The sequence below is a fragment of the Carassius gibelio genome, chromosome B6, assembly GCF_023724105.1.
Source record: "Carassius gibelio isolate Cgi1373 ecotype wild population from Czech Republic chromosome B6, carGib1.2-hapl.c, whole genome shotgun sequence".
Classification (NCBI taxonomy): domain Eukaryota; kingdom Metazoa; phylum Chordata; class Actinopteri; order Cypriniformes; family Cyprinidae; genus Carassius; species Carassius gibelio.
In genome coordinates, this window is record NC_068401.1 from 23,974,429 (window position 1) to 23,998,034 (window position 23,606).

Here is a 23,606-nt window from a genome sequence, read left to right on the forward strand (position 1 = left end):
TAAAAAACTTAGCAAATTAGATGTTAGAGTAAAACTATACAATTTCTCTTTACCCAAGAGGACCTCAGCAGTGCCCTGGATGACAGATAAATCCAACCAGAAAACAATTCCTCTCTCCAGGAGCAATCCTTATACGACCCTTGAACTTGGAGGAAGCATGAACAAGTAGACCAGATATATCCAGTTTATTCTCCATCAGCAGGAAAATCACAAAAATGATCAACATGCAAGACTCAATTCACACACTCTTGCCACAGACCGTTCATTGAAAATAAAGATTTGCACACAGACAAGCAAGTCAGTCACCAATGATCCAGAAACGGTGAAATCAATCAGTTTCACCCTCGCATACGCACTCGCACACACTTACATATAGACATCAAAGTACTCGATAGAAAAAGTCTCTGTGCATTAGTACAGTTTGTTCCACATTATCTGCATGTGGGTATGAGGAGGTTTAAAACTTGGGCTGGTTTCTGTTTTGTAGCATCTCTTCATCCAAAAATCAGTTCTTCACATTTTATAAGGTCTCCCTCAGACCACGTGCATCTCTTGTGCTTTAAAAATCTCTGTAGCTCGTCGACTGAGGACTTTGTTATTGCAGATAAATGGGGTTCTCCTGTCTCTACACCAGTCATACACCAACACAATAGTATTTCTATCATATAAATCAATATATAACATACATAGAGAATAGTCTTGTATCTTTAAGTCCACAGTTGGTCAAAGGGATGAATCGGAGGTTAAAGATCACAATACACGTTCTTCCTGAAGAACACCACATCCGGTGCCGAGATTCAAGAAACAACCTCTCACCTCCGAAAATATGTCCATCTACCAACATTTCTTTATGGCACAAACTTCCTGAACAATTTAATAGTGTTTTTAACTTTTTATCATACATACAAAGAATACACATACTTGCAAATATTTCAAGCAATAAAATCTTGTAAAGGAATGGTGAAAAAAAGTATTTTAAGGTTGTAGTCGGTCCTGTTCGTGATCCCAAACGCCACTGAAATCCTTTGGTATATCCTCCTGCTAAACATATCAAACTGAACTGCACTCAAAATGTAACGGTTTAAAAGAAATTCAACTCCTAATGCAATGAAAACTAAAGAAAAGCAGCCCACTTGAACCCATGCGTCTCTCTCTATTAGCTGGCACCACAATATGCATAAAATCCCTGTTCTGTCATTCTTGGCAAAAGCTTTTTTCTGTCAGTTGCTGGTCAGTGGACAGCACACGGTTAAGAGGTGATGTAAAAGGAACATGCACATCCAAGATGGCCGTCTTCCACGAGAAAGTGCACCTGTCCTGCTAGTCAGACCCATTCCTCCAGAGTAGAGACGGATAGGAGCGAAAGCAAAGCGATCACTATCAACACAAGTCAAGCAAACCAACACTTTTCTGATACATGTTTCTAAGAGACTGAAATTAAGAGATGAATAAATGTTCCTAATGTATTTATCTTACACATCTGACCTGTTTTTTCCTGTTAAAACCGTCGCCACCGCAAGTTCTCAGCCTGCTTGTCTGCAACAAGCTTGTGCATGACGTAGTGTAGCTAAACTCACTCGTGTTTGTGTGTGTGTATGTGCGATCTCAAAAGAATGAGGAAGATGAAGGACAGGAGCAGTGGCGCCACCCGCTGGCTCAGTCAGCGTAATGCATGATGGACTCCACGTAGTTCCCGGGGAATAGGCCCGTGGTGCCGCTCATCACGCCCTCGAACCAGCCGTCGTCGTTCTTCTTGATGACGTAAATGATCGCCCCCTCCTGGAAGGACAGCTCGTCTTCTTTGTCGCGCGTGTAGTCGTAAATAGCCACCACTGATGGGAAAGTCATGATAAAAAGAAAAAAAACAAAGCCTGGTCATGTATTTATTGTAATTAAGTGTTACAGCACTACAGACTGTGCTGCACTATAAATACTATGTATAGCACAATATATCCACTTTACACATAGGCCAATATTAGGGACTTTTTTCATTTAGTGAAGATGTAATTATATACGCCACTGATAAATTTAGTAAAACATTTTACACTGTGCTTAGGTTATCGCCATTCTAAACGCTGCTTTAAAAACCTGGGTAAAGGACTGTTCACACAAGGATTCAGAATCAGGGTCATGAAATCCTTCTCTGGAGCAGTGTTAGCATCGCATACATTTTGGAACATTTTTGTGTGTTCTGTTTTCATTTTAATTTCTTTTTTTTTTTTAAATATGTTGTATTAATTTTGACGCGTCACTTTTTTTTTTTTTGTCTATATAGTTTGTATTAATTTTTATTTCAGTTTTAGTTATTTTAGTACATCAAGTTAAACTAAATCAAGAAATGTTGCCTTGACAGCTAGGCTAGCTGAAATACAGACTTTATATTTAAGTTTATTTCAACAAATGTTTTTTTTATTTTTTTTATGGTTTTTAGTGTCAGTTTTAGTCAACTATAACAACCCTAATGTATACATGTAATTTTAAAATTTAAAAACACTAAATGTAATAACTTTTTCATACTGTATATTATAATGTTATGATGCCTACATTTACTTTTAATATTTAAAACATCTTATTTTTCTATTTTGTATTGTATTTTTATATTTTATGTAGTCTATGTATATATATATATTATTTACTTATTCAATATTCATTTTTAGCATTTAGTTTATGTAGTTTTATTATATGATTTCATTTAAAAAGTTTCAATATTTTCAGATTTTCAATATCCTACGAATTAAATTTAAAACCCTATAAATTTTTTTTAAAGGAAGCCTGTTTCCACTAAATAAGAAAAAGAAAATGCACACAAAGAGTCAAAATTATGAGACACTACTACTGAGATGACTTTTTGTCATCATTTTTTATATTGTAATTATAACCAATAGTCAAAATCATCAGATAAAAATTATTGTAACAAATCATTAAAACAAATTTAAACTTGTCAATAATTTTTATTTTACAATCTCACAAAGTTTGACTGTCAATTTCAACTTTCTTACATCAAAGCTTGAATTTCTTTTTCTTATGTAGCAAAACTGGGCGTAGATTTTCAGTCAAATTTATTAACTGTAAAAAATCTGCTTGATTATACATCATTTTTGTCATTTGAGCTGAACAAACAACATTTCTGATAACATTGCTATTATTATTCAGTAGTTATGTTTAATCATTGCAGCACTGATATACATTATTGAAATGAATCACGAGCCACAGTGTTGGAGATTTGAATCTTTCTCTATTCAAATCAGTAGGAGCTACACATGCATGACTTATTACCTACGATGAAAACAGCTGCTTCTAAATACGCCTAAACAAGTGTTTTCTGTGCACTGGGAGAAACGGCCAGTACCTTTCTCCAGGTAATTTCGAGGGGCCCATGGTGGGTCTTCTTCAGCGTAGGGGTCACTGTACTCCACCACCGCTGACTCTTCCTCTTCATCACCCTCCTCATCCTCATAGTCCTCTGGAGGAGGTGGGGGCGGGGTTACTTCCTCAAACTCCACCTCTTCTGCCGGAGGCGGCGGTGGAGGAGCGTCTGAGACTAAACGGATGAACAAACAATCTCAGATACAAGCTATTTCTGGGGGATCTGGGGAACTTCTGTTTGCTGATGTGAGACAAATGACTCATGCTGAATGGGGAAGTTAAGGAGGAAAATGTGGAGTATTAAATTTAGAGAGGGTAGAATAACCTCTGACCTCATAACAGCAGTCTTCAGCGAAGGCCATGTACACAACTAAGGCCATGTTTTCTCCACCACAACTAACTCAGTCTGAATTAAATGTTATGAGATGAAACAAATGATTAGTCTGACTCTTATGTGCCAGTTCTACAGAATTATTCAAAAAGTTATCAGTAACTGAAAAAAGTCATTAGTTTGAGTCGTGTCTGATTTGAAATGCTCCAAGTAGTGGTTCATATACAGAACACAGGCTGTTAAACAGCAACAGCCAAACAAAACAATGGCTCATTGGTTGAAAAATTATTCAGCATGTATATGGCCTAGCCAGATGCGAGGTGACAACACCACACAAAAAAGGTATCTTTTCCATATTAATCAGAGTTGTTGTCCTAACCAGCCGTGACAGGGGATTCTATTTTTGTAAAAGTTTATTTTTCTGCAACGCTGCAGCTGGGAACAATATCATATAAACTACCGTATTTTTCGGACTATAGTCGCACCCGAATATAAGTCGCATCAGTCCAAAAATACGTCATGATAAGGAAAAAAACATATATAAGTCACACTGGACTATAAGTCGCATTTATTTAGATCCAAGAAAAAACATTACCGCCACGAGAGAGCACCCTCTGGTGACTGTACACGGTAATATTTTATCTTGGTTCATTTCTCCTGGTTCATGTCATATTAATTTTGATAAACAAGTCGTACCTGACTATAAGTCAAAGGACCAACCAAACTATGAAAAAAAAGTGCAACTTATAGTCCGGAAAATACGGTATATGTCCAGTGACAACCACAGTTACTGATTATGTGCCTTGTATAATCATAAAGGGCTTTAATTTTTTACAAATGCAACATTATTTTAACATTATTTAACCATAATGAAAGCAACAATGGATAATTGAGTACAAATATTGGGAAACGACAACGTTCTAACTGTAACCTCTGTGTGAACAAGTGAATTCCAAGACAAAGTCACTGAGTATGTATCCACCTTTTTCCTCAACTTGGAAGTAAGCCTATGGGTGAGACAGTTTCATTAGCCGCTTTAGATAATTAACGAGGAGAATGACAACGTGCATTAAACAGTAAAACTGTTTGCAAGACAAACCAGTGTGTTCTTAATTAAGATAACAGATTAAAATAATATGATAGGACACATCAATTGTCAATATCAAGCAGCAAAACAAACTGTTTTGTACGTCTAAAAATTGCTGGACGCAAATGAGACCAGAAGCTAGACCCATAGAATTTAGAAATGGCAGCGCCCATTTTTACGCCAGGAAAAAGGTGGATAGTGAACTGATTTTGATTTTTATAAATTTGATCATGTTCTCTTTTCATTGAGAGTACGAGCCGGCCCACACGCTCTTCTGATTGGCTGTGATTTGTGATTGATTTTGTTGCATCTTGTAACCATGTCACGTCTGGGGGTGGATAAACAAATGACTTTTGGCTGGAATCTTATCTCACTCTGGTTAGGACACACTGTTGGAAACTCCCAGGATGCCTTAACACTGTTTTAACAGGTTATTGATGGATCAAATCAGATGTGATATAACATGCAATAAGTCTGTGAAATACAATCAGACATTTTTTAATATAGAAACACAAACATGCATGTTTAAATAGCATGCAAAACCTGTTAAACATTAAAAACATACATTAATCCACCACAGACACATCTGCATGGATGCCTTTTTCTGTCATGAAAAATAAAGTTTTTTTTTTTCAACAATTCAGCATTTTTTCTTGTAATTCCACATTTACATCTCACAATTATGATTGTTTCACTATGAATTATGAGTTTACATATCACAATTTGTTTCAACCGTGAAATTAATATTTACTTGCAGTTGTGATTTTAAATATAAACATTTGGAGTGTTTTATACTTAGAATTGCAATAGGAAAAGGTTTTGTAAATTGTGAGAAAAATTCTAAATTTTCATCCCATGGCTAAATCAAGCTGTAAACTCAGAATTCAGGGGGGAAAAGGACCAAATTGTAAGACACAAACTCAGAATTTTGAGAATTTTTTATTTTATTTACATTTGTGAATTAAAATTATATTCCATTTTGCAGCAGAAATGGGCTTCCATACATTCAAGATTATTTTCCCAAACCGATAACTTACTGGTCTCCTGAACCCGAGCAACAAAGCCCATGAGCGGTAGCTGGGGGGTGATCTGGAGAATAGAAGGGGGTGGAGGGGCCATAGGGACTACCCACCCCAAAAACAGTGGCAATTCAGTTCAGAGAGGAACAAAAGAAAGGGAAATGAGCAAACAAAAATAAATTGAGTGTGGGTGAAACAAAAAGAATGAAAAGAAAGGAAGTTGACAAGAAAACAGAAGGAGATGGTAAGTTAAAAAATAGAGAGAGAGCAATCAGATCAAGCCAGAAGACTTAACCCACTAGTGTTGTCAAAAGTACAGACATTTTTTAAAATGTGCTTCTGTGTGAGTACTCAGTGAAAAGCATAAGGCAACAATCATTGTAGCCAATCACAGTCATATCTGTTGAGCACCTGAACACAATGGCCAATCAGCAGTGTTTAAGAATCCACTCATCAGTTCTTAAATGCTAGCGGGAAATGGTCTTTTTTTTTTTTTACTCAGTACCGACTGGTATCAAAGTCAGTACTTTTGACAACACTAGATGGATTTAAATGACAAACAAGCTCCTTATTGTTCGATTTATTTTCTACCATTATATGGAAACTTGAGCATGTCTAGTGTGTCTACCTTGGTTTTGGTTGTAGTGTGGCCCTCCATTTAGCTGGTTTTGGATCATGTTTGGATTTGTGTTCTGAGGCATGTTGTTGGGCTGTCCAGTAACTGAGGACGGCCGACGATAGGGCAGGGAACCTCCCACTGAGGGCGTGGTCTGCCGTGTCATTGGTCGGTTCATACTGTAAAAGTGTGGACCGTTGCCTGGGACACAAAGAGAAAATTAATTAATAAAACTTATTCTATTGGTTCTTCCCTGAATCACAGTATGGGATATGCAATAGGAAGACCACAATACATACAACGATTTATGAAATGAACTGAAAATACAAGCTCTGACCCAACCCTAGTGAGCCAGCTCACTCTTCTGCTACCTTTTCTAACCAGGCAGTATCCGAACTGAAACTAAACCTCAACATAATTAACTGATGTGGATCACACCACAAAGACAGCATGATAAATAGACGAGAGACACAACTAATGTTCACAGTTAAAGGGATAGTTCACCTGAACATGATTTACTCACCCTGATGTTGTTCCAAACCTGTACAACCTTTGATCATTTTCGGAACACAAACTAAGATATTTTTGATGAAATCCAACAGCTTTCTGACCCTACATAGACAGCCAAGTAATTGACGTGTACAAGACCCAGAAAGGTAGTAAGGACATTGTTAAAATAGTCCATATGACATCAGTGGTTCAACTGTAATTTTATGAAGCTGTGGGAACTTTCAATGATGTAGAACGTTGATTTCTTTTAGTTATCGTATGTTTTTTTGGGTTCAAATAAATATGGTTGGGCAAAAATTGCAAATCATTCTCTATGTCGAAATCTTCAGACATGTTCACAAATACTTATGTAGAGTGTTCATCTTCCTCCAAGGCTCAGTGCATCCAGGTTCTTCTCGTAGCTTCATAAAATGAAGTTTGAACCACTGATGTCACATGGACTCTTAACAATGTCCTTACACTACCTTTCTTGGCCTTGAACGTGGTTGCTGTCCTAGAAGGCAACATAAACCCTTACTTAAAAATTATGCTTTTAAATACCATCTAGGTAGGCAGTTCACTAGTTTGGGACAGCGCTATAAGGAAACATGACCCTCAAACCTATCAGTCCATGTAAAAAAAATTGGCCCATAAAAATTCCTTAATTAAATTTGTTATGAAACATCTCATCATTCAAAGAAAGACCCACAGTAATCCTTAAGAAGCACTATCAGAAAGTAGAGATGGACCAAATGATGTGATGGAGACGAACGCCACAGGGAATGTTAATCCAACCAAGAACAGGAGCACGGATGCACAGCGAGCCAAGACAAACCAAGCCCATGCAGGTGAAGCCTTGGTGAGGTGGAGGAGGGATGAATCCTGGGTAATGTCGAGTGAATCACATGAATGATCACGTGCAGGATGTCACTCAAAGATGGACAAGTTTGAAGATGGACTTAAGGAGGGGGTGAGGGGACTCACCTTGAGCGGGAGTGCTAGTTGCAGCAGCAGGATTGGTGTTGGTGCAAACAGGGAGGTTGGGGGGCAGCTGTGGGGGTGGTGGTATTTCGGGAGGGCCCTCTGCTGGCAGAGCAGGGGTCGGGGCAGGGGCAGGGGGCACTGGCTCTGGGGTGGGAGGTGGTGGAGGTATGGGAGGGGCAGGAATAGTAACGCTCGGAGGGGGTTTGGGAGGGTTAGGAGGGTTGGGAGGGGCAGGTGCTGTACCTGCAGCCCCATGCACCATACAGAGACAGGAAGCCCAAGGGAGAAGAGAACAAGAGTGACAGAACACAGGGAAGAAAGGTCAAAAGGAGAAATAGGGCCACAGGGACGAGGGATAGGTGCAGTGAGTAAAAAGAGAAGAAATAAAGAGGCAGTGAACAGAAAGAGAAGTTATCATTGCTAATAGTGGGACAAGAGAGTTTTCAATCAAGTAAAAACAATACTTCATTCAGAACCTTGGACAGTTCTCAGATTAATTTACTAAAGCTGCGTTCACGCCATGTCGTAGCTACCATAATTTCCGAGATGACAACACGTGACATTTTACTCATAGCTGAATTGTGTTTCTGTGGCAACACGATCAACAGCAAAGCCCTCACATGCTCCAGAACTCGTAATTACAATCAGAATGTTCTAAAGGCTAGGACCAGTGACAGCTGTACCACCTGACCGCCGCTGGTTAATTTAGGCACCAACTCAGAGTCCGAGGACATGGAAAACTTTGAGTAAAATGTCTTGTTTTGTCATCTCTGAATTATGGTAATTACAACATGGCGTGAAGGCAGCATAATACTTAATTACAGGAATCTCACCAGGAAAGGCGGTGGGCGGGGCAGGGGTTGGCACAGCGATGGGCACACCCACGCTTCCACTCCCACTGTTCTCTCTGCTGCTACTGCGACTGCTGGGATGACTGCCACCGCTGCTGCCACTGCTGCCACACACAAAACACATCGTGCAAGATAAGATCAATCGCATTTGCCGGTTTTACTTCCATAACGATGTATTTCCGAGTAAAACAGGATAGGGAACTAGGGGGGAAAATGTAGGGTGGGACTATTCAATAGACCGTCAACAGAAAAGAATAGTCATTTTAAAAGGAAGAATGTTATTAGATTTCGTTTAAAGAATGAATAATTCACAATAGAGTGTGCATTAACAAGGTGACTAGCTGTAAAATAACCTCACATTCAGCTTTGCACAATTCATTTTGTCCCTAACCAAAAAAAATGTTTTTAGCACATTGTCAAAGTTTCATTGACCAGGCCATTTAAAGGAATCAATATTTGGCTATTTTCAGATTATCAACTGATAACTACAGATTAAATAAATTTAATCAGCCTGGCTAATATTTGGCCATATCTAGATTACCAAGAAATGACTAAAGGTACTAAAGGCAATACTTTTCAGATTATTGTCATTTTTGGATTAACTAGTGCTTGAATGATGAAATGGCCACAAAAGATAACCTCATACTAAACCATTTTCAGATCAGATAATAATGGCAGACTGGTTTACAAACCTGGTCAATATTCTGACATTATTTGGCAACTGTCAGATTATCGGCTAATACATAGCATAAGAAGAACTTCCAGATTAAAACATATGACATTCATGCCCACTTAGCCAAACAACAGAAATAATTCCATCTTTTGTGAGTTATAAATCCAACAGCCTTGTCAATACATAATGCACATTTTGTATTTAAATACAGAATGTATTTAAATGCAAAATGAAATTTTTAAGAGAATTTCATTTCAACAATTTTGCTTGGTTATCCATTAGTCTAACTACTAAATGATCCCACTTGATGATCAGTTTCAATTCCTGATTAACAGGAGCAAATTTACACTACATTTAAACATTTTAGGGCTTAAAACAAAACTGATCTGCTGCTTAATATTTCTGTGGAATCTGTGATATTTTTTGATAAAGTTCAAGGCCAAGGGTTGAAACTAAATGCAAAAGCCTCTAAGTGCCATCTAAAAAAATTTCTAAACACAGGAGAAAAATGCTCAATTTAGAAGAAAATATAAGATGACACAGGGGCTTTTGCATCTGAACTCTTCATGTATAGAAACAACAAAGAAAGATCTCTTCATACACATTTTACATGGTCATGAATTGAGGAATTGTGGGTGAGAATCAGAGAAGAGGAAGCATTCTTGAGAATGTGATTATGTGTTCTCTGTTTGTCCCCTGAGACTCTCAAAATCAGGGTGCTGAGAATGCAAACAGCAAAGAGTTGAAGAGATACAGGTAAGAAAGACTGAAATAGAAAGACGGTGAGTGAAAGAGCAGGAAAGAGCCCTTCTTTAAGTAGGTTATGGCTGTCTGAACCCCCCCCCCCAAAAAAAAAGATCCAAGCAAGACAGATAGAAAGCAAAAGAGAAGAAAAGAGAAAGTTAGTGAGTGACTGTTCCTTTTTAGCCGAGAGTCACACTGCGACAGACACCAAACAAAGACAGATTAAAAACAGAACAACAGCGACAGGAAGGACAGACGGGAAAGGAAAACAGGATGCAGAAAAAGAGGGTGAGAAAGTGTGAGGGACCTATTTTTTCCTTTTCAGAGTTTATTATTTTAAGCCTGTCCAGGGGATAATACTGCATGTGTGGAGTAAGTATGTGTGTGTGTGTGTGTGTGAGTACCTGTAAGTGCGGGTCCTCTGATTAACGGATGCAGTTCTAGCTGGGCTCTGTAGGGGTGGTGCGGTGTTTCGTGTTGGACTCTGCACATAGTCGTTAGGGATGACAGGTGGACGCACAGGCTCGAGCGTCCTGTAAGGGGAGTGCCGCCTGCCGAGGGGGGCGGGGTTAACATATTTTAATATTCACTAAGTGGTGGAGTCAAACATCATTGATGACAGACCCCAATAATTACATAATGGGAGATCTTGTGTCACATCTTGTGTAAAAATCCAATGAGAACATCACAACAGTACCATACAGCAAACCCTCATGAGTCATATCTAATTTATAGTTATTTGTAGATCTGGGAAGCAATTACGCTGGGCGGTATAACCAAAATAGATAAGTATGGGTAATTTAACGTCTGGATCTATAAATAATATCAATATTTTAACAGTGTATGACAATACAGTTATTTTTTATTCAACAAAAAAAGTAGTAGGTTTAAATAATAAATCGTCACCTGACAATGTCTTAAGATCAGTTTACAAATTAAAAATACTTAAGTAGACCAAACATTTTTTGACTTTTCAGTTTTTTTTCACACCAAAAAAAAACATGTTTGTTCATTCTCAAGTGAGAAATGTGCAGCATTTTATCTAAAAAAGTGTTACAAAGACAAAAATATTATTATATTAACATTTACATTTTCTATTGTTTAGCTAAAAAAAAAATCGTTACTATTATTAAGATTATAGAAAATTGCTTTATACTTAATTTAAAAAGCAGAAGTTAATTAAATACTTTTTTAAAAATCAGATACTTAAAAACTATCTGTATTGTGTTGGTCATATAAAAAGCAATATTGGTTAATCTTTAGCGTCATCTAATTTGATTTTCTCTTTTTTTATTTAGATTAAAAAAAGGTACGATTATTAAAATGTGTTTGATCAAAAGTCAGTTTTTTGTTAACAAAATTAAGAAATCGTAATATATTTAAAATAAAATTCTACATTTTGGTGAGTAGAGCCACATTCACCAAATGTTGTTAAATAACTGATACACATACACCTGTGTAAGCACACAATGGTGAATATTAAATGGCATAATGTAGCTCAGTCTAAAATCGTTTAGCAATTAATGATTAAACAACGATCTAGGCTTGTTTGGGACAAAGCCCACTCTGCATTTTTACATTACTGCATGTTTCTTCACTGCTCTCATGTGTAAATAATGTCACTTTATGTAATATATTTACCACAGTACAGGAACAGTCTACCAGCGATGCATTCTTACTGTCTCATAGTATATATCGTCATACCACCCTTGCCTAGCAGGAATCGGTCATATGCCAGATAGATATTTAAAGGAGCCTGTTGTGTTGTATTACAGAAGGTTGTCTGAATTGCTTGTGATTGGCTGTTGAGTTGCCATGGTGACAGTGAGGGGTTGGGGCCGTGGGCATGGGTATGAGCGGGAAGAACACATTTGAGGTTTAACAATAACAAACATCAGCTGTAAAAACTCAATGACATAAAATAATAACAACACATCACAAAAACAACATGACAGTTTGTTCTCCAGTGACCTGCAGTGGCAGAAAAAGGCACAAAGACGGAAACACACAGATCAGGAACGCTTAAGTGTTTCAGTTCCTGAACAGAGAACAAGCCAAAACTGTTAACTACAATACACACAGTCATAGATGCGTGCGAGAATGGCTGTCAGGAATAGAGATTAGTTAAAAGATGCAGAGAAGTGGCAGAGAGAATTTCCTTTTCAACCACCAGATCAACACATGCACAATAATATCTCACAATTTAAAGGGTTTATTTAATATATTTTTAAAGCATTATTTCACCCCTGCATGTCCATTCAGAATACAAGTAAACTTTTTGAACTGAAATATGACGCAAAAGCAATTCAGATCAGGCAGAATTTTTCTTACCTGAAGCCTGAAACACACGTCTTTTTTTTTTTTGTTTGATTCAGTAGATAATATGGACTTCATGCACAAGAAAACATTTTCAGTTATGTGTGATATTTATAGTGATAGTCATGATTAATTGATTCGGTTAGAGAAAGTGGGGGTCTAACGCTATATCAAGCAGTCCAAGTTATTTAGACAGTTAAAGAGTTGGATCCTCATGCTAAACTTGGCAAAAGTATAAATATAAATAAATAAAAAAAAATGAAATGAAATGGAGTATTTCTGTGCCAAATGATTAAATTTGTCACACTCCTTTCGGGTTCGGAGATTTTATTTTATTTTTTTTTCTCAACAACACCATCAGCAGAGTTACACAGGACTTGCTCTAGAAGAATGTCTCCAAATAAGTGTGATTTTGCTTATAAGGGAAAGATAACCTTGCTCAGCCCAGCATTACGTGAACAGTGGATGCAGTTTGTTTATCCGGGGCAACAATGGGGTTTCGCAAGTGTTTGTTTGTTCCCGTCATTTCGGTGATGAATGTTTTTATAAACAAGGCCCCCGTTCGACACTGGATTTGCACATTGTTTGACACTGAAAGATGGAGTGGACTCAGCGATAAAAGATTGAGGTCATGATTCAGAACCAGAGGCAGTAAGTAAAAACTGCATGAATTTTCTATGTTTTGTAGGCAATCTGTGCGCAAGTGCTCGTGATTCTTTTACTCCGCCCAAAGCACGCCCCCAGGAGCTCGGCTGTTTTCATTGAGGATTGTAAAGCTGTATCTTCCTTTTATATATATAAAGCTTTCGATTGATGTATGGTTTGTTAGGATCACATAAAATTTGGCCGAGATACACCTATTTGAATATCTGGAAGCTGAGGGTGCAAATAAATCTAAATACTGAGAAAATCATCTTTAAAGTTGTCCAAATTAAGTTCTTAGCAATGCATATTACTAGTCAAAAAGTTTTTATATATTTACGGTAGGAAATTTACAAAATATCTTCATGGACATTCCTTAATATCCAAATGATATTTGGCATAATAGAAAAATCGATAAGTTTGACCAATACAATGTTTTTTTTTTTTTTGCTATTGTTGAAAATATACCCCAGCGACATAAGACTGGTTTTGTGGTCCAGGGCCACATATTGCATCACGTCTGTTTAGGACACTGTGCTCATTTCAACAAGTGATCTTTGTGGAATGCGCCATAAGTATTGAGTTCTGAAAGTTACAGAATGTTTTCATAGTACAATGAGCTCTATTAATCTAGGAAAGATCAAGTAAAGTTTTATTCATCATGATATGACCCTTTTTAAAAACCACCTCTGTTCTTTCTTTAAAAATTGAGACCTCCAAAACATTTCTGTACAGGAAAAACAGTTTGACAAGCATAAGCTTTTTTTATTTAATATTAATATACCGCAGTGAGTTTCACTCCTGTCCAGATGGCAGTCTGACATTTTAAATTAAACTAAATCTGTACACATCTATGAAGTTTAGGGCTCATAAAAACCATATATTACTGGCATTTCCTAACAAATTATTACTTTCATTTTATAAATGCCATCAAGACTAAAGCTAAAATCAGAGCCTGTGCAAATGTGCACTAACTTACCCCAGGGTTCCTTTGCCCGGGCCAGGAGGGCTGGGTGGTTTCTGGGTTGGGGCGGCTGTGCGTGGAGTTGTACCCGCTTTCATATTCTGGGCGTTGACCTGAAGGGCAAGTGTCAAATATCATTATTTTAGTCAGAACAAATGTAAAGTCACTAACATTGGAACACATACACAAAACACACATCAACCAAAACCCGACTGAATCCTTCCTTACCTTAAACCTTAGTAACCACTACATTCAGAAATGAAAGCAATAAGAAAGGTGAGGAGAGAAAAGATGCAAACCGTTATTGTGAAGAGTAAAGAGAAACTCATATACGTGCAAACACACAGAGGGCAGCTACTAATGAAGAACAGTCCTATGCAGGTTTAGTATTGGTTGGTCACACAAATTCTTCTGTGTGAGCTCTACTTCATACATCATTACATTATTGACAATGGACCTTTTTTTTGTCCACGAAATGTTGCGAACGTGATCACACCTTAGGTTAGGGCTGGGCGATATATCAAATATTAGTGATAGTATCGGAATAATTTTGACGACGATGTAAAATTTGAATATATCGGGAATATAGAATATTTCAAATTCAAGCATACTTTCCCAAAAGAACGCGCCGAATGTCCAAAAAAGGAACCTGTAACTGCTGACTGCTCTACGCCCCTCTACTACGAGAGCTTAATGATAGCGGTTGCCAGATAACAAGAGTTTAAATCTCCGAATCAGAGCTCCACTGTTACAAGGATACATTTTCTACCCGGTGTTTGCTTATTTTAAGCAATCTGGCAACCATGCACATGTGCTCACTCCTCATTGCGGAAGAGCCGCCGACAATAATCTGAAAACACTAACATGGAATTGAGTGATCTAATGAAAGCATCGTTCAGCCGTTCTGTCGTGCGATCTCAACTGTATTGTTTGCATTTGTGATCGCAAAATAAATGCACTTACTCGACCGCTGATATTTGAATAGAGAAACATAGGCTATGGCCAACTGGAATTACTATTGGTGAATTTCACTGTTTTGTTTACCAGTCTCCATAATATAGACAGAGAGAATGCAAAAGTCTTTGGTATTCATTTATATATATTCATATATAAGAAATAGCTATGTGCTTCAGCAACTAGCTCCCCATCTGACAGGGTTTTTAATGTCAGTAGGAACATAGTTTCATGCCACAGAGCTTCTCTTAAAACCGCAAACAGTTGACAGACTTGTGTTCTTAGCTTAAAAACTTGTTAAAAAAATTAAAATAAAATACTTATCCCAGTTGCATAGTATAAATTGTGAATTGCATGCACTAAAAAGTTGAAAGAATGCACTTTCTGTACTTAATTTGCAATGCTTCAGTTACATATAGGCCTACATGTATTCATTTAATAAAAAGCAGTAAGTGATCTCTTGGTCTAGATTTTTTAACTGCTTAAATAAACTGTTTAATTTAAATTGTTTTTTTGTTTTTTTGTTTTTATGGCAAAAGAAAATCATGTTTTTTTTATTATTTAAATGCAAACATATCGAGATATATATCGAATATCGTAAAAATTTTGACAATATCGAGATATTTTTTTATATATATCGCCCAGCCCTACCTTAAGTAATACTATTTTAATACCAATTAATAATTCCACCCTATAGTCAGTGTTCTTACAAATGTAAGAAGTAAACTACACAAACACACACACAGACTGTCTTCAACCCTACCTTTACGCCATGGCCTAAGTCATCCAGCATACTGTAGTCAATGGGCTTGCGGATGTAACGTACAGGCCTCTCAGGATTGGCTGGTGCAATGATCTTATGTGTGCGGGAAGTGTTCTTATTGGTGGTGAGGATGCCAATTTCTCGCCTAGCCACCTTTTCTTTATGGATGTCCACCGTCTGTGGAGGAATGATGAAATGTAATTTGACATAGGCAGAAATGTAAGATCAAAATATAGGTTTGAAAGTCCTAAAAGTAGGACATGAATCGTGCAAGCAGTCTGTAGAGAGTTTTATATATATAAAATATAGTTTAATTAATATAAAAGTAGTGCTATGTGTCAAAGTTTAGTACTTAGGGTTATTGATTTGAGTTAACCTTTTACTTTAAGTATAAACAATATTAATAGTGATGCGTGGCTTAGAAATTTAAGTGAAAGAATAAGCAAAATTGCAATGTACAGTGTATCCACACTACTAGATGTTTGTTACAGCAGTAAAAAGCACCTGTGAGATGTGGTTGATGGACGACTCCATGCGGCGTAGCTGAGACGCCTGTATATCCAGCATCTGAAGCACATTGTTGGCGAGAGTGTTGATCAGATACGCTACACTGGCCAAAGATTGAGTGGTGTAGCTTTTGGTTTCTTCTAGAGCTCTGTTCTTATCTGGAGACTAGAAGGAGAGGGATGGAAGAGGAGAGAGAGAGAGAGAGAGAGAGAGAGTTAATCTCGGCACAGAATAGAGGTTAAATAGAACATGATATTGACTCGTGGCCTAATTTCTGTTCCCTCATTTACACTCCCCTTTAGGAGTGTGCGATACTAAACATGTACTATAATATTATTGTTTTAACAGTGTGCGAGATGACATGATTGAGTATGCCTCGAGTATGCATGCTTTCTGTATGTCATGTCACTTCACTTCATTTGGTTAACTAACCTATTAAAACTAGGGCTGTGTATTGCCAAGAATCTGGCGATACAATACGTATCACGATACAGGGGTTGCGATATTGTAAGCAAGGCGATATATTGGGATATTCCTTATTTTAGGAATAGAATATATTGTAAGGAAAGCTTTCATTACGAACACACCACCATATGCAAACCTTAGCAATAAATAAATAAATAAATAAAAATTGTTTAACCAGAACACATCCTTTAGTTAAATGTATAATACGCATAACATTTATTTTATAATAAGACCATAAATATTTTTAAACCCTGCTTTAAAGGTTCACAGATAAAGTTTTCTGTGTGACAACAGAGTACAAAACAGCTTAGCAATACCTGGAAGTGGGAATCATGGCGGGCTGCACTATCTCCCCACTGGCCTTCACCCTGGCCATGGAGGCCATCATTCGGGCCTCTAGATGTACAGTTGGTGGACAGCGAATAAGACCTGGGCTGAGGCTGCCACCGGTCAGAGCCTACATGGATGACCTCACAACTCTATGACCAAGGTTTGCACTTTACAGCTATTAAGAAAGCTCCAGGAAAACATTGAGCGGGCTCGCATGAAGATCAAGCCGAGCAAGTCCAGAAGCATCTCCATCATCAAGGGGAAGCTGTCAGACCACTGCTTCTACATCAGCGAGGAACCCATTCCAACTTTCTCCGAGAAGCCAGTGAAGAGCCTAGGTCGGTGGTATGATGCCACCCTTAAAGAAAAAGAGCAAGTAGATCAGCTTAGGAAGGAGGTAGCCAGCGGCCTGGAGAACATCGACTGAACCCTGCTTCCTGGCAAGCTGAAGCTCTGGTGCATGCAGTATGGAGTACTTCCACGTCTCCTGTGGCCACTAACCCTCTATGAAGTCCCGCTCTCGAAGATGGAAAAGCTGGAGAGACTGGTCAGCTCATATGTAAGGAAGTGGCTTGGCCTTCCCAGGTGCCTCGGCAGTATTGGACTTTACGGCAAAGGGATGCTACACCTGCCCATTTCCAGTCTGGTAGAGGAGTACAAGTGTGCCAAAGTCAGACTGGGGATGATACTACTAGATTCGAACAATCCATTTGTAGCCCAAGCTGCCCCCATCTTGGCCACCAGGAGGAAAAAGACCCTGTTGGCTGCAACTGAGCAGGCAAAGGCATCACTCAGACTCAAGGACATCGTGGACCTGGTGCAGTAAGGGAGGAGAGGTCTTGGACTTGGGGCCAGTACACCAGTGTGGAGCAAGATGGTTGTCCAGGAGGTATGTCGGGAGGAGGTAGCAAGGAGTTGCGCCCAAGCTGTGGCACAGGCAAAGCAAGGGCAGTGGATGGCATGGGAGGAGTGGAGAAGAGGAAGATCTCCTGGAACGAGCTGTGGGAGATGGAGGCATTCAGAGCAAGCTTTACCATCAGGGCTGCCTACGATGTCCTACCTTCTCCCGCAAACCTAAGCCAATGGTATGCCGAAGACCCCACGTTCCCTCTATTCCCAAGTCTAGCAACACTGAAGCACATCTTAGTGGGATGCAAGACCAGCCTCACCCAAGGCCGTTACACCTGGCGGCACAGCCAGGTGCTAAAGTGTCTTGCAGCAGTGTTGGAAAGCCTATGGACAAGCTTGAATGCCCTTCCTCCCCCGTCACCCCAGTGGCAGCCAACACCATTTGGTCGGGAGGGTGAGGGTCAAGCCAACCTCACCACCATAAGATCAGACTCTGGTCAGCTGGGCAGAGCATGGGACTGGAAGCTGCTGGCAGACTTGAACAAGAAACTCTGCTTCCCAGATGAAATCGCAGCCACCAACCTGCGACCAGAGCTTGTTCTGTGGTCAGCCACGCTCAAGCTTGTTTACATCAGAGCTCACCGTGCCCTTGGAGGGTGCAGTGGAGGAGGCCTATGAATGCCAAAAGGTTGAGGTACGCTGAACTTGCAACCAATGCGCAACAACAAGGCTGGAATGTGAACCAAGTGGAAGTAGGCTGCAGAGGGTTCATAGCCACCTCAACATCCTGGCGTCTGCCTTAAGGGCCGTTCACATGTCGCGCCTAAAAACGAAGGGCGTGAGCGATACGTACCCCTCTGCGCGCCCTCGCACTATGACCCCCCGGGGCGCGGTGCGGGGGACACCGGCCTCGACGGGTGCCCTGCTTGGCCCGGCGGCCTCAACCCCCGCTGGGACTGTGGGCGCACCGCTTTCTCCTTCTTTCCAAAGTGCTCGGACAGTTGCGTTCAAAAATTCAAAAATGTCGAACGTTAACGTAGTCGGAGCGTTAACGGTTTTTATTTACGTTACCAAACATTTGTTATAACTGTAGTAATTATAAGTAAAGTTTGACGTTTAAATGCCAGAACAAATTACTACCATATTGATAAATTATACAAATACAAATGGTTAACTGAACCGGACCTGTCATTTAACAATTGGTTGCGTCAACGGCATTTATTTTATAAATAACTAGTTAAGTTGTCCAAAGTAATTTAATGATACCATTCACAGCGTTATTCAAACGGACCTTTTCACTGACGTAATGACGCAATTACGTGCACTTGCTAGCCTGTTCCATTTACGTGTTCTCCATATGCTAAAGAGGAGTCTCACCTAGCCTCTGAAGGAAGTGACTTGGAAGGATCAGTCCTACCAGGAAGTATCCTTGACATTGAGAAACGCCTTCAGAGAAACGCACCCGAGCTGAACCGAATGACGTTTGGATATGAAAATATATGACACGCGCTTTCCTCTCATTAACGAAATAAACAACAACAACAACAAAGAAAATATCACAGCAGTTAAAAAGTTAAAGCAGAAGTTAAAAATGCATCTTATTTCACCGATGTAGATGTTTGCACGAGCTCGGTAAAGCATTCACGCCACATACTATACACTATAGTATTTTATGTAATACCTTAAATCAAGCAGTTGTACGGTATTAAACATTATTATTAAATATTGGATTATAGTGATAGTTTGGTTTGCAGAGATCAAAGATTAATATAGCTCAGGACTGTTTTGATTATCATAACCCACTAAGGTGTTTTAAGAGATTACTCTACCAGTCCAAAGTTTTTGTATGGTAACGTTAAGATTTTTAATGTTTTTTTGTTTAGTTTTTTAAGTCTCTTCTGCTCACCAAGCCTGCATTTATTTGATCCAAAATACAGCAAAAGCAGTAATATTGTGCAATATTTTTACGATTTAAATACTGCTTTCTATTTGAATATATTTTTAATTGTAATATATTCTTGTGATCAAAGCTGAATTTCCTCCAGTCTTCAGTGTCACATGATCCTTCAGAAATCATTTTAATATGCTGATCTGCTGCTCAAGAAACATTTATTATTATTATTATCAATATTTAAAACAGTTGAGTACATTATTTTCAGGATTCTTTGATGAATATAAAGATCCAAAGATCAGAATTTATCTGAAATAAAAAGCTGTTGTAACATTATACGCAATACCATTCAAAAGCTTGGAGTCAATATGATTTTTTATTTTTATTATTTTATTGGGGTGGGGGGGTATTGTAGAAATTAATACTTCTATTTAGCAAGGATGCTTTAAATTCAGCAAATCAGTATATTAGAATGATTTCGGAAGGATCATGTGACTGGAGTAATGATGCTAAAAATTCAGCTTTGAAATCACAGGAATAAATTACATTTTAGAATATATTCAAATAAAAAAAACACTTGTTTTAAATAGTAAAAGATCTTTCAAAATGTTACTGTTTTTGCTGTACTTTGGATCAAATACATGCAGGCTTGATAAGCAGAAGATACTTCTTTAAAAACAATGTTTTAGTAATTAGTTTATTTTAGTAATTAAATATAAGTAATTGATATAGTAATTAAATGTTAATAAAATAAATATATATTTATTTGTATAAATAAACTGTATAGTAATTGTAATTACATAATATTATTTCCCAAAGCTGAAGTGTTTAGACTATCTTTTATTTATTACATATAACAATATTTTAACTAATTACAAGAGATGAATAATCAATCAAATTCTACTGATTAACCAGTGAAATAATCGACGATTAGGCGATTAATCGTTCTAATAATCATTATATTAATCGATTATCAAAATAATCCATTTGTTGCAGCCCTAAAAACGGCCAAGGCACCAACACAAAAATACATAAAAAAAAAAAATAAATGTTTATATATATATATATATATATATATATCCCAGAAAATGTTATCTCTCTTTTTGTCAATATCACACGACCATACTCCCTTTCATGATTCATTTCCCATATATGAATGAGCAAAACAGACACTGCAGCAACCAATCAGAGCAAAGCACTGGAACGGGAAAAATGCCTCGAGTCACTGGCTGCCTACAACCATCATTCATTCCCTTCCGGTGTATCCATGGTGACGCTGTCAAATATATGGGAAGGCCCAGTGATGAACAGAACAGTGAGTGAGAATGGTGGGGGAGGAGGGTAATGTGTGAGAGAAACACACCCGATAACATTCAAAACAAATGAAAGCCAAAGAAAATTCATATCAAAACCAACTAAAACAGTAATTCCCCGAAAAATCAGCTGGCTGAGTTAACATACTCCTGTGCCTGAGCTGACCATTAATTATTAGTTCACCCATAGGTCAACCCCATGTTGCTCCAATGCATATTATTTTGTCTCTTCAGTGAAATACAAAAGGAGACATCTGAGTGTCTGAGCTGCTCTTTTCCATTTGACAACAGTGGATGATGATTTATTCGGCCAGAGCAAAGTTTGAAAGAAAAGCATCTTAAATGTATTCCGCTTGGTTTGTATGTTATACTTTCAAGTCTTCAACTGCAATACTACAGCTTTATGTAAGACAAACAACAAATGTGACCAGGCTTATTTCATCAAAAAAAACATAATGTCATTCACTAACATGTCTGTATGAAATATGCATGATCTGAGGAAGAGGGAAATATTGGGTTACATGCTAAACTAAAACCAGACCACATGCGAGCAAGACCCATATCAACCCGAGCTACAAGCTGCCATGGAAAGAAATCCAAGCTCGGTCATATGAAGCTATTTATGGTATTTCTGAATCTGCTGTGAAAAAGCTGTGAAAAAGTGAGAAAAATACTATGATCGTTCACAACCAGCAAACTTTATTTACAGATAACACACAAAACGCATTCATAGAGCATCTCTGTGTGCTCTGCATGATTCATGAGGGCCTGAATCAGGTACAATATGAACTGAGACCCCGGAGTCAAATCACAAAGCAAATCCTGTTTAACATCTTTACAACTGTGAGATCTCATTCTTAAGCTCTAACCCGATGTTTTTTTTTTTTTTTTTTTGCACATTAACAGGCCGGCCAACGCTAGTCAAGTATGCAATATTTATCAGGAACACATCACGACTCAAGTAAAAAGTACTGGAATCAGCACCCACAGAGAACAAACTCATATCCAGTGACATCCAGTCACTGATCTGCCGGGGTCCACATGACATGCTCTGTATTTTTGGAGCAATAAATGTCAAGAGTTTTGATTTCTGATGTTCTATTTCTGAGGGATGACAAACACTAAACAGAAGTGCAGATCCTTACACACCCACTTCTGTGGATCCCCCAGGAATGCTGAAAATAACATGAATTTAGTCATTCATTTTTGTCGTTCCAGAAGCACTTCACAGATTCCAGAGTGAATCACCAAACTCATGTTAGCTGGGGAAAAACTGATTTTGTTTATTTTTATTTTGTGGTATTTGTGTAATAGAGCAAGCACTGCTTTACTATGCACCAACATAGCCTAACTAACAAACAAACTACCATATTTGTCATAAAAATAAGAAGATACAACAGTTAATCATTTAAATCACAGTAAAATCTCGCGATTTCGAAAACGCAAATTATTAACGTTAAACGCGATAGTAACTTTAACTTACCTATAAAACAGAAATACTAAAACAGAAAACCATCCCTTATAACTGTTACACGTATTGCACGTATTCCCTTTAGACCATAAACTAATACAAACAACACCCTAATAATATCAAACCCGTAGAAACACTAACCTTAATAGATAACTACACTAAAAAGCAAATGTATCAACTAAAAACAGTCCCACTAAGCCCCCAGCCTTTACGTTAGCAGCAGAGCTAGCTTCAAAAACACTGCGCTGCTTGGATTAAAATATATTTAAAAACACTATTACTCATTAATACACCACTTTGAATCATATCACTCTGTTTTAATTAAACATACAAAACTAATACATTCTTACTTAATTAAAAAATAAACAGCAATTTGATGTGATAATATTGAGGTTTACATTGGTTTCGCTTCGGCTAGCGCGTTAGCCTAACGTTACTAGCTCAGCATTTGAGGCTCCATTTACGTACAAAACCACTGAAAATAGTCAATAAAATGACTATAAATCATGTTAAGTGTTGATTTAGTGCAATATAAACTAGTATGAATTACATGCAATAATAAGATGCCGTGAATTCAGTCCGCTCGACTGCACTGTCACTCGACAACACAAGCAGTCGGATCATTCATCTCTCGTGTCATTTCTCATCTTGTATCTGGCAATGTCTCGAAAATATTTGGGTTTTGTAATGTCACCTGTATGTAGTTGCTCTCGCAGTACTCGGCGACTCTCTCTAGGTTGGCGTAGCTGTCCAGCAGAGCTCCTCGACCAGCAGGAATCTCCTCTTCCAGCAGCATCTGCAGCTCCGCCATCTTCACATCTTACTGATGCATGCAGGAGGAAAACACCACCATCACACTCCCCTCTCCCTCACTGATGCACGCAGGAGGACAACACCACCACATTACCCCCCTCTCTCTTTCACATTCACAATTCTCTTTCCTCCTCCCCTATATGATTCGATTTGTTACTCTTTCTGTAT

At 38.2% G+C, this 23,606-nt stretch overlaps 1 protein-coding gene across 18 annotated transcripts; it reads right to left on the reverse strand.

The window, feature by feature from the left end:
- Positions 1–170: 170 nt before the first annotated feature.
- LOC127959441 (abl interactor 2) lies at positions 171–23,548 on the reverse strand. Of its 18 annotated transcripts, none has more exons than XM_052558615.1 (12): positions 23,320–23,544; positions 16,304–16,471; positions 15,800–15,976; positions 14,311–14,328; positions 14,098–14,195; positions 10,565–10,711; positions 8,726–8,844; positions 7,893–8,135; positions 6,432–6,620; positions 5,822–5,908; positions 3,350–3,541; positions 171–1,832 (listed from the first exon to the last, which is right to left on the reverse strand). In XM_052558615.1, the coding sequence occupies exons 1-12, from the start codon at positions 23,434–23,436 to the stop codon at positions 1,657–1,659; spliced, it is 1,731 nt and encodes a 576-aa protein (XP_052414575.1). In that variant the 5' UTR covers positions 23,437–23,544; the 3' UTR covers positions 171–1,656. The 18 variants fall into 18 exon arrangements, with proteins under 18 accessions (XP_052414575.1, XP_052414574.1, XP_052414577.1 ...); XM_052558614.1 differs by having other exon boundaries at positions 8,726–8,847; XM_052558617.1 differs by lacking the exon at positions 14,311–14,328.
- Positions 23,549–23,606: the final 58 nt, after the last annotated feature.

What these genes read in the sequence shown, in the direction of transcription:
- LOC127959441 (XM_052558614.1), bottom strand. Translation starts at nt 23,436, where the DNA reads ATGGCGGAGCTGCAGATGCTGCTGGAAGAGGAGATTCCTGCTGGTCGA. An exon ending in GCGAGAGCAACTACATACAG is followed by an intron (nt 16,472 to 23,319) that starts GTGACATTACAA and finishes CTCTCCTTCTAG; the next exon opens with TCTCCAGATAAGAACAGAGC. An exon ending in TCGAAATTACCTGGAGAAAG is followed by an intron (nt 1,833 to 3,349) that starts GTACTGGCCGTT and finishes CTTTCCCATCAG; the next exon opens with TGGTGGCTATTTACGACTAC.